At 40.2% G+C, this 14,838-nt stretch overlaps 1 protein-coding gene across 1 annotated transcript in view; it reads left to right on the forward strand.

Annotated features, from left to right (window-relative positions):
- ZC3H7A (zinc finger CCCH-type containing 7A) overlaps nt 1–14,838 on the forward strand; it is a 1,693,893-nt gene that overhangs the window by 1,398,084 nt on the left and 280,971 nt on the right. Inside the window, exons 15-16 of the mRNA XM_044089416.1 lie at nt 9,146–9,243; nt 11,877–12,058. Of these exons, the coding sequence (XP_043945351.1) occupies nt 9,146–9,243; nt 11,877–12,058 (280 nt within the window). The remainder of the gene's footprint in view (nt 1–9,145; nt 9,244–11,876; nt 12,059–14,838) is intronic.

Genomic DNA, 14,838 nt, shown 5'->3' on the forward strand with positions numbered 1-14,838 from the left:
AAAGATTGGTGAAAAGAGGGGCACCGTACATAAGGGAGGGGAGTAGGAAGGTGGATGCAAGAGTTTGAGGGGTAGAGGGGTTTAGGAAGCGGTTGTGCCTATAGAGGAGACCTAACTTTTCGTGGGTTTTCTTGATTGCGGAGAGGATGTGAGTGTCAACTTTTAGTTCTCCATCAATAATGATGCCAAGAAGCTTGGTGTTGGGAACAATTTCAAGGAAGGTGTTGTTTTGGCTCTATATGGTGAATGTGGATTTGTCAATGGAGTTTTTGGTAGGGGAAAACAAACATTGGTTTTGTTTTTTATTGCATTTAGTGCCAGAGGGTTAGACTGCATCCCTGTTTCTGTTTTGGAGAAGGCTAGTTTTTTTTCTGGGAGCTCGGAGGGGGAGAAGGCTGAGCAGATGATTGTTGAGTCATCTGCATATTGGATGATAGATGAGCCTGGGATGGATTGGTGAAAGTTGTTAATGAATAGGTTGAAGAGAAGAGAAGAGGGCCAAGAACAGATCCTTGTTCATAGGTTCATAGGTTCATACTAGGCTATCTGCCCTAGGGCATTTATAAGCCTAGCCAGAATGTGTTTGGCTTTCGCCACCCATTTTAAATTTATTTTGCTATGCCCTTTTTCGAGGTTAGTATACTGTGCCTCTGTCTAACAGTGACACAGAAGTGATACCCGGGGTAAACCTACAATCTCCCATCCACTCATCAAGATTCCTCTTGAAGAGAGTCAATGAGGGACTCTGCCTAACCTGGACTGGGATTTTATTCCAGAGTGAAGGGAGCCTCTGGGTTATGAATCTGTCCCTCCAGCATGTCCTATTTATTTCAGTGCTGAGGTTCAAGTCTCTCGAGCGTGTAGCTCGATGGGATTTGGATTTTCTGAGGTGCAGCATGTCCATTAATTCAGGGTTGGACATGGCTTTATACGTCAGGCACAGATCGCCTCTGAACAGGCGGTATGCCACTGAGTAGAGCTGGAGTTTCTTTAACCGGGCAGCATATGGCATCTGTTTGAGCCCTTTGATCCACTTGATGAGGTACTTTTGGGGTCTTTCCAGTTGCTGCAGGTGTCTGGTAAGGTACATCCCAAAAGGGGCATTGTACTCAATTATAGGCCTGATGAGGGATGAGTAAAGAGGCATTATGACCTCCCCTGATCTAGATGTAAATCCCTTCATGATTAGGTGGGCTATATAAAATGTTTTTCTAACCACTTTGGCCACGTGGTTGTCAAATGAGAGATTGCTATCAACTTGGGTCCCCAGGTCCCTAATTACTTTTTCTGTATTTAACAGATTACCACCTATGTGGTAATTTGTGGGCACTTTGTTTTTGCCAAAGGATGACTATACACTTTTGGCATTTAGCTTGAGGCCATGGCTCTGGCACCAGTTGTCTGTTTCTATGAGGCCCTTTTGGAGGATGCTTGTGTCGGCTGGAGAGTCGATTATGGCGCCCAGTTTGCAGTCATCTGCGAACTTGGTCAGCCACAGTCCTTCCGTGTTGGCCTGTACCTCCGAGAAATATATACCGAACAAGAGAGGTCCCAGGACTGAGCCTTGTGGGACACCACTTGTAACTGGTTTGGAGTCTGGAGTGCAATCCATCTAGTGACATAGGAGTTTATATTTAAGCTGGTGAGCTTATCTATAATGCCCAAGTGGGGTATTGTATCGAAGGCTTTTGCGCGGTCCAGGTAGGCTGTGTGGACCACCTTCCCCTCGTCAATGGCCTTGGTGACTGTTTCAAAGAAATCAACCAGGTTTAAGAGGCAGGATCTGCCCTTAACAAAGCCGAACTGGGTAGGATCCAGTGTTTGTAGGTCCCCAATATCTTTATTTATGAGGTCCATGATGATCCTTTCCATAGCTTTGCAGACCAAGCTAGTCAGGCTTATGGGGCGATAGTTTCCAGGATCCGTTGAGGCACCACCTTTATGGAGAGGGACCACTGTTGCTGTATGCCACTCTTTGGGCACATATCCTGTAGCAAGGCTGAGATTGAACAGTAGTTTTATGTTTGGGTTTAGCTCTTCTTGGAGTTCATGTAGGACGCAGCCCGGGACACCATCTGGTCCTATTGATGCTGTGTTTTTTGCTTTGGAGAGGGTGGCTCTTACCTGAGCATCTGAGATGTCAGGGGGGCAGCACTCTGCTGGGATAGATATTTGCCCTTTTGGTGGGGAGGGAGAAGTTTGCGCTGAACCTGTCAGCTAGGATGTTGGCAATGTCTGTGGGTTTGGTGTATTTTTTGTCATTTTGGACTAATTCTGAGCATATCTGGGAATTACCACCCAGGTTCCTAACATAACTAAAGAAAGCCTTGTGATTATCCTTAGTGTCCTGTGCAATGTTTCTCTCAAAGCTGGCCTTAGACAATTTTATGTGTGCCCGTAGTTTTTTGTTAATACTGATCAGTGATGCCTTCCCTTTTTGGGATTTTGCTCTATCATTTAGTAGCTTCCTCCTTCTATTGTATAGTTTGTTTATGGCTGGGGTCCACCAGACAGGACGTCTGCCTTTGGAGGATTGGGTCTTGGTTTTATTTGGGATCGATGATCCATGCATTCCTGAAGGTGTTCATAGAATGCGCTTATAAAGGATTCTGCAGTCTGGGCAGATTTTCCACAGGCCCGGGGGCTTTGAAGGATTCCACCTCAGTTTTGAGGAGTGTGAAATTTGCTTTAGAGAAGTTTTTCACTGTGGTTTTCCGGGCAGGGGGTGGGGTTGGGATGTGAATATCCAGTGAGATTAGTTTATGGTCTGATCTTACCAGTGAGAGATACACTTCTGGTCTGAAGCATAGAGTCCCCATGTTGGTGATGATCAGGTCCAGTATGTTTTCCCCTCATGTGGGAGTGGTAACAAGTTGTTCCATAGCATATGAGTTTATAAATTCTAGGAACCTTTGGGCTAGGGTGTTGGAGCTAGAGTAATGCTCCCAGTCTATGTTTGGGTAGTTGAAGTCGCCCAATATAATGGTGTTTGGAGAGACCTTCATATTTTCCAGTGTTCTCAGGAAGGCCGAGTGGGGTTCCTGGGTTTGGGAGGGTGATCTGTAGCAGGCCATAAACTGGAAGGCAGTTTTACCCACTGTTAGTTGCACATGGATAGTCTCTGATGCTTCATGCTTTGCCACCAACCTGGACGTGTGGGTATTTTTGATGAATATCGATACTCCCCCTCCTTTTGTGGTTCAGTCCAAGTTTTGGGGCCAAAAAGCATGGTATGAGGTATAACCTGGTAGTGCTGGGGTGCTCTCGGGAGCCCTGAACCAGGTTTCTGTTACTGCACAGATATCGATGTTCTCCATGCTAAGGAGAGTTTCGAGTGCGTGCATCTTGAGGTTTAGACTTCTGGCGTTGAGTAGCATTACTCTTAGTTTCTTATCCCTTGTGATACCTATGGAGGTGGGTTTGTCTTTTGAGCCTTGCCTAAAAAGGCACTATGGGGGTAGCAAGAGCCTTTGCCAATATCCGAAAGCCCAGGGGTGACAGGTGCAAGCCGTCCCTAGCGAAGCATCGTGGCTTGTCAAGCATATCATCCCAAGCTGACAGGCATTGGATCCCCTTTGAATGACACCAGTACTTAAGCCAGTTGTTGAAATTGATCATCTTGTCTTCATATTGTGGCATCATTCTTGGTGAGGGTAAGATGCTACTCAAGGTCAGGGTCATACCGCCTGGGCTACATGCTCAGATAGCTCCTTTATGTCTCTTTTCATGTAGTCCAGGGAGGTACGTCTCAGGTCATTCACACCAGCATGGACAATGACTGAGTCATATTTGTACTTGCCTTGGAGTGACCTGAGTGCTTGTGTTATGTGGGGGATCCTAGCGCCGACAGGCTGCTCACCGTGACCCTCTCCTTGTTCAGCCTGGTGAGCGGGACGTCAGTGTGCCTGATGATAGAATCACCTATTACAAGTGTATCAGGTGTGTTGTTTAGTCTTAAGGGCTGTGACTGTTTGGCACACTGGCTTTGTGAGATATGTGTTGCACGTGTTTTGTTTTGGGGTAGCGGCTGCTTGGGTGTCTGCTTTGGAGGTCTCTGCTGCTTTGGCAGATCTTTATTTAGAGCCTCCAAGTATGTTTTTGTGTGATTATGTGTTTGGTTTGCTGTTGTGGTAGGTCTATGTGAGACTGGAATTGTAGTGAGTGTGGTTTCCTTCTCCTCCTGACTGGTTATGCCAGTACTGAGTTGAGAGAGCTTAGCCTCCAGTTTGGTTATATGGTTGCATCTCTCACATGTGTTGGAATTTGTTGGGAGGAGGAGAGAGTTGTCTGTGTACATGAGGCAGTTGTAACATTGCCTCAAGATTCCCATATTCACCAGCTGGACCGGAGAGGAGATTGACGACTGACCTTTGGACATGCTAGAATAATATTGGGAATTCCTTAATAATTGAAAACCAGGGCCATTGGGGAGTGAGGGTGTAGTGCTTTTAATTTTTAGTGCTGACTTATATAATTGCTTTAGTGAGCAAGTGCCAGGTAACTTAAGTGCAATGTGTTACAGGTAACTTAAATGCAAAAATGACAAACAGTAACTTTCTTTCAAGTGAAACAAGGAAATAAGTACAGTAAGCAATGCAGATATCACTAGTGATCCACAGAAGAGCTGAGAAGCCGCGTATTAGGTAGAATTAGCGTTCCAGGGAAATAACAAGCAAACAAACAACAAGCATATAAACAAAGCTTGTGGGACACCTGTGGGTGTGGGAAGGAAAGGGGAGGTTGAAGTTTTCCATTGGACAGCTTGTTGGTGGATGGACAAGTAGCTGGAAAACCTGGAGATGGTGATGGGAGAGAGGTGTAGGGTGGAGAGTTGGGATATAAGTAGGGTATGTGAGATAGTGTCAAAGGACTTTGACAGCTCTAGGAATAGTGTGGATACGAACTTGTCTGAGTCACGTTCGAGGTTTATGGTTTCAAGAAAGGAAAGAAGGGCAGTCATGGTGCTGTGGCCAGGGCGGAAGCCGTGTTGGGTAGGGGAGAGGAGATTGTTTAGTGTTAGGTGTGCCATGAGTTGTGCTTGTATTGTTTTCTCTAGTATGTTAGAAAGAGGGGAAAGGATGGCAATAGGCCTGAAGTTGGTGGTATCAATATTTTTGCCACCTTTGTGGAGGGGGATGATGTAAGCATGGCGCCAGGTAGAAGGGACGTATGATTCTTGTATGGATCTATTTATAAGAATAGAGATGGGATAGGCAATGCTGTGTGCAGATTGTTTGAGGAAGGGTTGTCGGGTGCATTGCGACAGGGTTTGAGTTTGAGGAGAAGTCTTTTTATAGTGCTTGTGGAGATGGGCTTGAGGCAGAAGGATGTGGAGGAAGGTTGATGATTGGGGTGGTGGTTCGGGCAGGAGGGGGGGGTGGAGGAGGGGGTTGGGAAAGAGGATGATAGTTTAGCTATGCAGTCTATGAAGAATAAGTTGAACTGGCTGGCTGTTTCAAGGTTAGAGAGGTTGGGGTCTGGGCAGGGGTTTTCTTTGTTGTCAGGATGCAGCTTGGATGAGATGGAGTCCCAGAATTTTTTGGGATTTGTTGAGTGCAAGTACTGGAGTTTGGAGTAGTGGGCTTTGTGGTCTTTAATTATTAGCTTTTTGCAGAGTTTTGTAGTTGCTTATACTCTAGAAGGATGTTAGGGTTTTTATGTTTTTGATATTGTTTCCATTTTTTGTCCCTTTGCTGCAAGGCTAGTTTAGTATCTTTTGATAACCATGGGCAGGGATTGGTTTTGATGCGTTTGGTTTGAGTGGGGGATTGCTGATTGAGAAGGGTTAGGAATGAGTGGTTAAAGTAGGAAACAACATCATCTAGAGGAAGGATTTTTAGAGGGGACCAGTCAGTATGCTTTAAGCATTCGGAGAAAGTTAGAGGGCTGAAAGCGGAGAGGTTGCGGGTTTGCATGTAGTGGTGTTGTTTATGCAGTGGAGATGGGAGATGGTCGGCGAAGACTGGTAGGTGATCGCTGGGAGGATCAGATAATATTCCGGCTTTGGTGATAAGGTTTGGGTGAGTTGTTAGGATCCAGTCAATGATGGTACCAGAGGTACCATCTTTATTTGGTCTGGTTGGAGATTGTATTAGTTGGGAGAAGCTGTACAGCTTGATTGTGTGGGACGGGGCTTCAGAGTTAATAGTATTCCAGTTGATGTTGGTATCACCGAGTATATAGGTTTCATTTTTTATATTGGAGGAGAACCAGGACAGGACGTTTTCAACAGTTTTGATATCACCAGGGGGAGTATAGACGGCAGCGATACATATGGACTTGTGGTTATGTATTTTTAGTAAACCTATTATAATTTCAGCGTTGGCAAAGGTTGATATTTTATTGGAGTAGGGAGTTATGGTATGGGAGATGGGTTAGATTATTGCTACTCCACCTCCTTTTTTGTGGTCTCTGTCAGTGCGAATGATTTGGAAACCTGGTGGTAGGATTTCGCTATCTTTTATAGGGTCTATATTATATTCTTTAAATCCGACAATGTCGAATCTGACATTGTTGACACAATAATATTGAACGCTCAGAATCTCGAGCGTGTAAACGGAAATCTCCATAAGGGGAGATTTTCGTTTACTGCAATGTAGTGCGGTCTCGGAGTTGGTATATTTAAGTAGCGGGAGGTGTGGGGGGGTGCAGGGGTGCTTCCCCCCCCCCCTGCTTAAACCCGTTAGGGTACTTTTTCTTTTTTTTTTTTTGTCTTTTTATAAGGTCGATGTTTAAAGATATCGACCATTTGGTGTCGACCATATGTTGTTCTGTGTTTTCAAATGTCGATCTTATAATATAGACCCCTTATATAGCCAGGTTTCAGAAACGGCAGTAATGTCGGTGTGGTTATGGGAGAGCCAGGCATGGAGGTAAGGGATTTTGTTTTTTAGACTTTGTGCATTAAGTGTTGTAAGGCGAATGGACTTTGAGTTTGTGGGTTGAGTAGAGTCTGGTTTGGTGAGATTATCTTTCATTTATGCCAAAAGTAGCCACAAGGGGTAATTTGAATCAGTGTGTGAATTTACTAGCTGTTTTCCTGGAATACATAAGTAGAGGAGAGTATTTATTGCACTGTTCAGATGTTCATAGGTAGTTGTGATTCTGTTTAAATGTTTGTAGGTAGCTGCAGTTTTTTTTTAAATAAGACAGAGTCAGTTAGCAAGACCTCTCAATTGTTTTGTGTGCTCCAGGCAAGATGGAGTTTAAGTCTGCAAGGTAACTTTTATTTTAGTGGTTGCAAGAATTCATAATGATTTATGAAAAATTAATATTGAGAATTATGATTAGGTCTGTAACTATAACCAGCTTATTATGTATTTCAGAAATTCACATTGAGAGGGAAGTGAAGGTTGAGAAGTTTATTTTGACATTTGTGTCAAGAACATATAATAAGTAGTTATAACTGGAGAGAGACACTCATAATTCTTTGTAATGCGTGGTGCTTTATCAATTCCTTGTGCTGTCAGTTACAGAAAAAGTGAGGGTTAATGAATGTTTTACAGATTTGAAAGCCATTAAACATCAGTGCAATCACACAGACTGGGAGCAGAAATTAAGAGCCTGGCTGTTTAAAATGGCTGTTAGACAGTTCACGTTCACATACTTTGTGTATGCGACTGCAAAGTATATAACAGCTTTTAAAAACTGTGAAAATGCTTTTTGGTTGCTGCTGTTGTGCTCTGATTCAAAACATGCTTAACTAAGGTGTCTTTTTCTTGAATTTGGAGCATTGTCGGGGTGCTCCACGCACTATAAAGCTCTTCCTGCTAAGCCTACTGCTCATTCTTCCAGGTAGAAGCTTCTTTTAGTGTCTTCCTGCAGAATGCCTCATTAAAAGACATTTGTGCAACAGCGACGTAGGCATCTTGGTATATTTTCACAAGGTGTTATAAGCTGAACATGATCTCCATGTCTAGGTCTTACCTGGGGGATACAGTTCTCCGTGGAAACCATTCCTGTTTCCACCCATCAACCCCCAGAAGGTGAACTTGTCTCTCACTATTGACATTTAAAGAGCATTGATGAGATAATCTCAGCTATGCATACCAGGCATACCAGTCCAACTTTTCCCCCTACCTGTGTGATGTGAGGCTTACAGAAGGGTGGGTCCTTCCATGTCTGTGTGTATGGTGTTTCCATTTCTGTATTTGTATATATATATATATATATATATATATATATATATATATATATATGTATGTATAGTTTACAATCACATAGTCGATCACACTGTGCGATTAACGTATGCAGAACCAGTAGTGCAAGTACTATATTGTCGAACCTTACAATAGCAAACAGCCACTATAGCAAGGTTTGTCAGTGTAGTGCAGATTGCACTATAGTGGGGTTTGGGAAATGTACCCTTTCCTCAGTGTAGTGTGGAGTTTGTATATATAAGTATGTGTGGGGGGCATTTAGCGGCTATGAGCATTTCAGTGAAGTTGAAATGTTCGACATTCGACTTCACTGAAATGCTGAGTGCGGCATTTACTGTGGTCGGTGTTGTGATTTCCGAACATTTATATATATGTGTGTGTGTGTGTGTGTGTGTACATATATATATATATATATTTATATATATATATATATGTATGTATATGTATATGCTTGTGCATGTGAACATCAATCTTTAGATCTGGAGACAGGAGTGGGAGCATGGAACACTATGGAACTGGGAAGAGAAAGTGGAGGTATGAAGTCTTTCTGCCTACCTGGCTTTAACTTGCCGTTATGTCCTGAAGGTTGAAGAAGATTAACATAGATCACCCAGCTCTATCGCTACAGTAAATATATACCTTTCATTTTAGATCAACAGAATTCACAAAATTTCTTTCCAGAGTTATAGTATAAAGAAAAATTAAGTCTCATTGATTTGTTCTTCTGGTAAACATGTTACAGTATTTTTGAAAATCAGACAGGTCTGCAGATTCTGGATATCTCAAAGATCTGTTTTTTCTGTTCATAAAGTAACTGAAAATGAAATGTGTGCCATTGAACCCTCCCATTTTGCAAGGATTAATAATGTCTCATCTTGTAAGCTCAAAGAAGAATGGAATATGATGAGTGTGATGTACATATTGCTCTATTTTTAATCAAGAAATAAATTGTCTCCTTTAACTGTTTTTTTTTTTTTCTATTTTAGGTTTGTTTTAATCATAAGCCCAGAATCATAAGTAAAAGAAATAAGGAAAGTCCTTTTTGTTCTCATCCCATACGTAAACATGACTTTGAGGAGAACAAGTAAGTTGATCTTAGCAGAGCGAGCATTTCCAACATACATAAGACTGATTTTCTGTTGTCGAAGCTTTTAGGGGAGGCATTAGACTGTTGCTCTTTCAAGGTGACTTTCAAGGTAGACGTTGAAAATATTGGTGGCTGTGAGAAAAAAAATGGTTCTGGTCCAGTACTTAAAACTTGCTACAGCTAAAGTTATGTTTTAATGTGAGCACAAATATTTTAATTTTTTTCTGCTGACATACTTTTGTTAAGCTTGCCCTACTTAATATTCTTCTGCTTTATTGAAACTGTGTTTGTGTTGTGCATTATGTTTGCTTATTGTTTTATGGTAACAATGTTATGACTGAAAGGGGGTCCTAGAAGTCCAGTTCACATATCTTTTTCTGTTTAACAAGCTTCCAGACACAAACTTGCATTTGGGTAGTTTAAAGATTTGTTGAATCTCAGTTTATTTTTTCTTTAAATGTTATGTATACAAAATTAACTTAGTAATGAACTGAATTTGAAATATTTATTATAAGTATGTTCCTTTAAGGATATGTATTCTTAATGGTTTGTTCCTACGTTATTCTTCAATCATTCAGTGTGTGGGACATTCTTTATAGTTGGGCAGTTGTTTGTCTATATATTTAGAAATCTGTATAGCATCAGTATCAAAGTGCTAGTTTTTATTTTATGTAAATAATGAAAGTTAAGTTGTCACAGTTCAGTTGTAAAATTAAATGAAGAACAGTGATCACTGACAAGCAATGGAAAATGTTCTTGCTCTTTTTTCAGGAGGCTATGGAGTCAGACTAGCATGTATGTTACAATTTGAAACTTTTGCTGTTGTTTGTAAGTGAAGTGAACAGTGGCATGGTATGCAGCCGCATCCCCAATCTAGTATGCTTGAATAACTGTGACAGTGGATATTATGGTGCAAACAATTGACTGTAAGCCATGTGCACTGCCTTAGGCCTACACTGAAGCTCTTTATTGTCTTTGGTAATAATTTTAAAAATTTTTGTCTTACTGTTTTACCACTCCAGTAAACTACCCCTTCAAGTAGTAACTCCTCCTTTCTTATGTATAGCTACTCCTTCAATACTTTTATCAAGCCACTCGTTCCTCTCCAAGTACCCTGAATTGTCAGTGTCCCTGTCCCCGAACTAACATAGTCATAGTATTCATACCATAACTCCAGTCCCATATCCAGATCACTAATTGTATTTGTCAGGTTTCTAACGTAACATAACTTGTAAGTTCATTCCTACCACTGTCATTACTTTGCATCTGTATGTCATGTCGGCTCCATTTGTCTTGATAGTTGTATAATTTTTGTCACTTTCTTTCCAGGTTTCAGAACCAGTGCACTCATCCTGTTCCTTCTTACCCACCCTGCCATTACCTCATATCCTCACCACAATCTTTTATTCCTTTGCAAATATAATGGCCTGTTTGGATATCTGGTGGCTCCAACTCGACACAGATGAGATTCTTTTTCTAGCCAGAACATAGAAGAGTCATAATTATAGAACAACAAATAAGATGTCAAAATTATAGCCAATTCATTCATAAACATGTAGCAACATCTAATGGGATGGAAGGCACAACACCTCATTTATTTACTGATTAAGCCATTTGTCAGAATTATTGTTAGCAGCATTGAATATTTTAAAGCTTGAATGAGTTTGGTAACAGAAAAACATAATTTAGTTGCACGAAAAAAACACTGTGAATTGACAGTGCACCACAAATTATTAAGGCATTGACTGTTAGCAAGGTTCACCCTGTAGTCCTTTACTTTATCCCCCAAGTCTCTGTTTGCCTACTTTATAACTCTGTGCATGTCACTTAACCAGACATTACTCCCAGGTTGCCCCTGCAATTAGACACTTGTGCCTAGTAGGTTTACCTATTTAAAAATAAATGTATTGAGATCTTAATGGAGGCCAAGCAAAAATAAAATCAGTTACGTACATATTTCACACTAGCTACAATATTTATGCATCTGTAAATTGTGCTTACAGGTGTAATTGAATAGTCATATGTAGGAAGCATCTCAAAAGTGGCAAATTGTTTAATTCAACTTTTGGCCACATCTGGTACTAAAGCAGCACTAGTGGGTTTTGCAAGGACTTTGTCTTGCTAATAGTGCTACTGCTAGTGACATAACAAACAACAAAAGGGGGACTGATCACAGTTATTCAGGCCTTTCTCCAAATGTGCCTGTATATGAGGATTTTAGTTTGGGTGTGATATAACTGATACAAGACCTTTACAAATCAGCAATGTTTCATGAGGAATAAAATCACAAGGGGGTACCAATTTTAGAAATTCTGATGTGTGTGCATTTTAACACTTGTTGGTTCTGAAAACCACACTTTCAGAGTGGTTTGAAATAACCAAACTAGATGTAATATTTTTATTGTATGAAATATGCCCTATCAAATGTTAGGTCTTACTCAGGTTTATTGCTTACAGAAAACTTTCTACATCTATTCATGTAGTTTTACTGTTCAGTGGTCCTTTGTTTATAATAAACATCTGCTATGTTTCCTTTTATAGTTTCCCAATTTATTTATGTTATAATTAAGCATGCATATGTGAAACAGATGAATCTCTGAAAACAAGTTTTTGTCTTACTTTTGTAATAGGTGCTTAGTACACATTCTTCAAGAAACTTCAGTAAAGTATTCCAAGATTCGTCCCTTGAGTGATCACTCACAGTTTGACCTTTGTCGACATGAAGTTCGCTATGGCTGCATACGAGAAGATGATTGCTTCTATGCTCATAGTCTTATAGAACTGAAAGTTTGGATGATGGAGTCAAATACAGGTATAGATTCATAACAGTAATTACAGTTGTCATGGTCATTAGCAATATATTTGCATAATACAATTTTTTTTTTCTTATCACCGCTGTGTTGCAAACACACCATTAAGTTGTTCTTTCCATCACAGTAGACAATGCAAATTGTCCTCAGAAAAAACAAGATTCCTTATAGGTGAGTTTTTGCAGCATGTAGTTTAAAGTAGCAGCTCATTGCATGAATATTTAGTGTGAAATTGCAAGAAAACAGAGATTTATTTTAATTCTGTTTTTCACCCTTCGTATCTGTTCACCTCCAGCTCCTTACCACTGCTATTAAACACCTGTTATTCTCGCTGTTTGTTCCCACTCTCCAGCATTCCTGCTGATAAGTGACAGTTTAAGAGTTGGTTGAATGAGGCCCAGCAGCATCCTGCTGCAGGAGATAAAGATGTTATGCACTCTATTCCCTTTTTACTAGACATTGCATCTGAAGTTGCCTTTTTCATTCTTCCTCGCAAATGGGTCTAGGATTCTATCCATGGCTCCCACTTAGCTGCATACACAAGACTCATATCCAATTCTCGAGCTCCTCCCTCTACCCATAATACTCTATTCTGTCCCCACCTCCGCAGATCTCATTTGCTGTCATCTTGGTAAGATGGACGATCCATCTCAAGCTGTAAGAAATATCTTTTTTGTGTAATTTCTCTCAAATTTTTGATTACAGTATTTTTTTCTCGTTTCTATTACAGTTATTAACAACTTCTTTCCTCCCTCTAGCTGTCACTGGTGTCAGGGTACTCTCCTTTTCTGTCATTTGTTTCTCTTACTCTTCATACCACTGTTGGTAATTTACCGTTTTCTTGTTCTATTGCAGTTATCTCTCTCTATCTATATGTGTGTGTGTGTGTGTGTGTGTGTGTGTGTGTGTGTGTGTGTATATATATATATATATATATATGTGTGTGTGTGTGTGTGTGTGTGTGTGTGTATATATGTGTGTGTGTGTCTATATATATATGTATATATATGTATGTATATATATGTATATATATATATACACACACACACACATATATATATATATATATATATATATATATATATATATATATATATATATATATATATATATATATATATATATATATATATATATATATATGGGCTGCCTTCAGAATCTCGAAATCCTAAAACCTCGAAATTCATATGGTCGAGACCATATGACCATATGATTGAAGTTTTAAAACTTCGAAATTTTGAACGGAGATCTGCATACAGCGCGGAACGAGAGATTGTCCTTTTCCTCACTGTAGTGCGATATCTGAGTTGGTATATTTAAGTAACGGGGGTGTGGGGGTGCTGCGGGGCTAGCCCCCCCCCCTGCAGAAATGTTTAAACAGTTGTTTTTATTTTGGAATTGTTTCGGAATTTCAATATTCCAAAACATTGATCATATGGTCTTGATCATATGACATTCAATGTTTTGGAATTTCGAGATTCTGAAGTGAATATATATATATATATGTGTGTGTGTGTGTGTGTGTGTGTGTGTGTGTGTGTGTGTGTATATGTATGTATATATATATATATATATATATATATATATATATATATATATATATATATATATACATATACATATGGTTTATTATCAAAATGCTGTACAACAGTTATGCGAAACTGGGATGGTTAAATACATGGTTCCCAGTTTCCGTAATGCCAATCTGAAAATGTTCGAATCCATCTTAGTGAATGCTAGTGTTCATTCTCTCATATGAGGTTGACATTCTGATTGGACATCACAATACAGTGGGGATTGGGAAATTTACCCTTTTACTCACTATAGTGCGATCTCGGAATTTGTATATATAATATTCAGGGGATGTGGGGGGTGCAGGGAGGCTTGTCCCCTTGCACAACATCAGTAGAAACACCACCGTAAGTCAAGGTAACCTGGGTAATGTCAATAATATTGAATTGTGACAGCTGTTGTCATTTAATAAGTAACATTTCTGTTTTTGACATTTATTTTTGCGTAACTGAATAACCAACAAAGCGCAATTCAACATTTTGATAGTAAACTATATATATATATATATATATATATATATATATATTTAGATAAAAAAAACTTTTTTCTTAGTGTTTAGTTAACCCTTTTCTCTTCAGGTTACACTATTTGTTGTATAACCCCTTTTCTCTTTAGGGATTTACTAATTTTCTCTCTGACTAGGATGTCTGAGAAACCTATGGGTTTCAAAAAGTGCACTTTTTGTGGACATAAAATCTCTTAACTCTGATGCCCAAAGGAATTGTGTGTATTGTCTGTTAGCTGCCCATCTCGACCCTCCATGCACTATTTGTGCCACTTTCGGCCCTAGGGTGCGCTCTGATAGACATAATAAATTAATCTTAAAAGGCTTACTTCCAGCTTCTACTGGGGCTCAAACCCTCTCTTAAGCATTTCAAGTTGCCTCGGAGTCCAAGAAACGACCTACTCCAAAATTTCCGAGAGCTTCCTTGGAACCTTCAGAGAAGCTGAGGAAGGTCTCAGATCTGATCTCTTCAGATCCAAAGTCCTTCGGGCCACCCTTGAATCCACAGCAATCCTTGGAGCCAACTGGTTCAGCCCTTACTGTGAGCACAGCAGAGGTTGTACACCGGAGTAAGTTTTGAAGTCTCTCTCTGACCCTACATTCACAACTGTTCTGGATGCCGAGGAAGCATTCCAGATCAGGATCCACAGCATTATCCAGGTCTTTGAGGAGTCTGACAGAGGCAGATATGGACAGGATGATGCT

Source organism: Protopterus annectens, chromosome 12.part0 (assembly GCF_019279795.1).
Source record: "Protopterus annectens isolate FY-2018-M chromosome 12.part0, PAN1.0, whole genome shotgun sequence".
In the NCBI taxonomy this organism is placed as follows: domain Eukaryota; kingdom Metazoa; phylum Chordata; order Ceratodontiformes; family Protopteridae; genus Protopterus; species Protopterus annectens.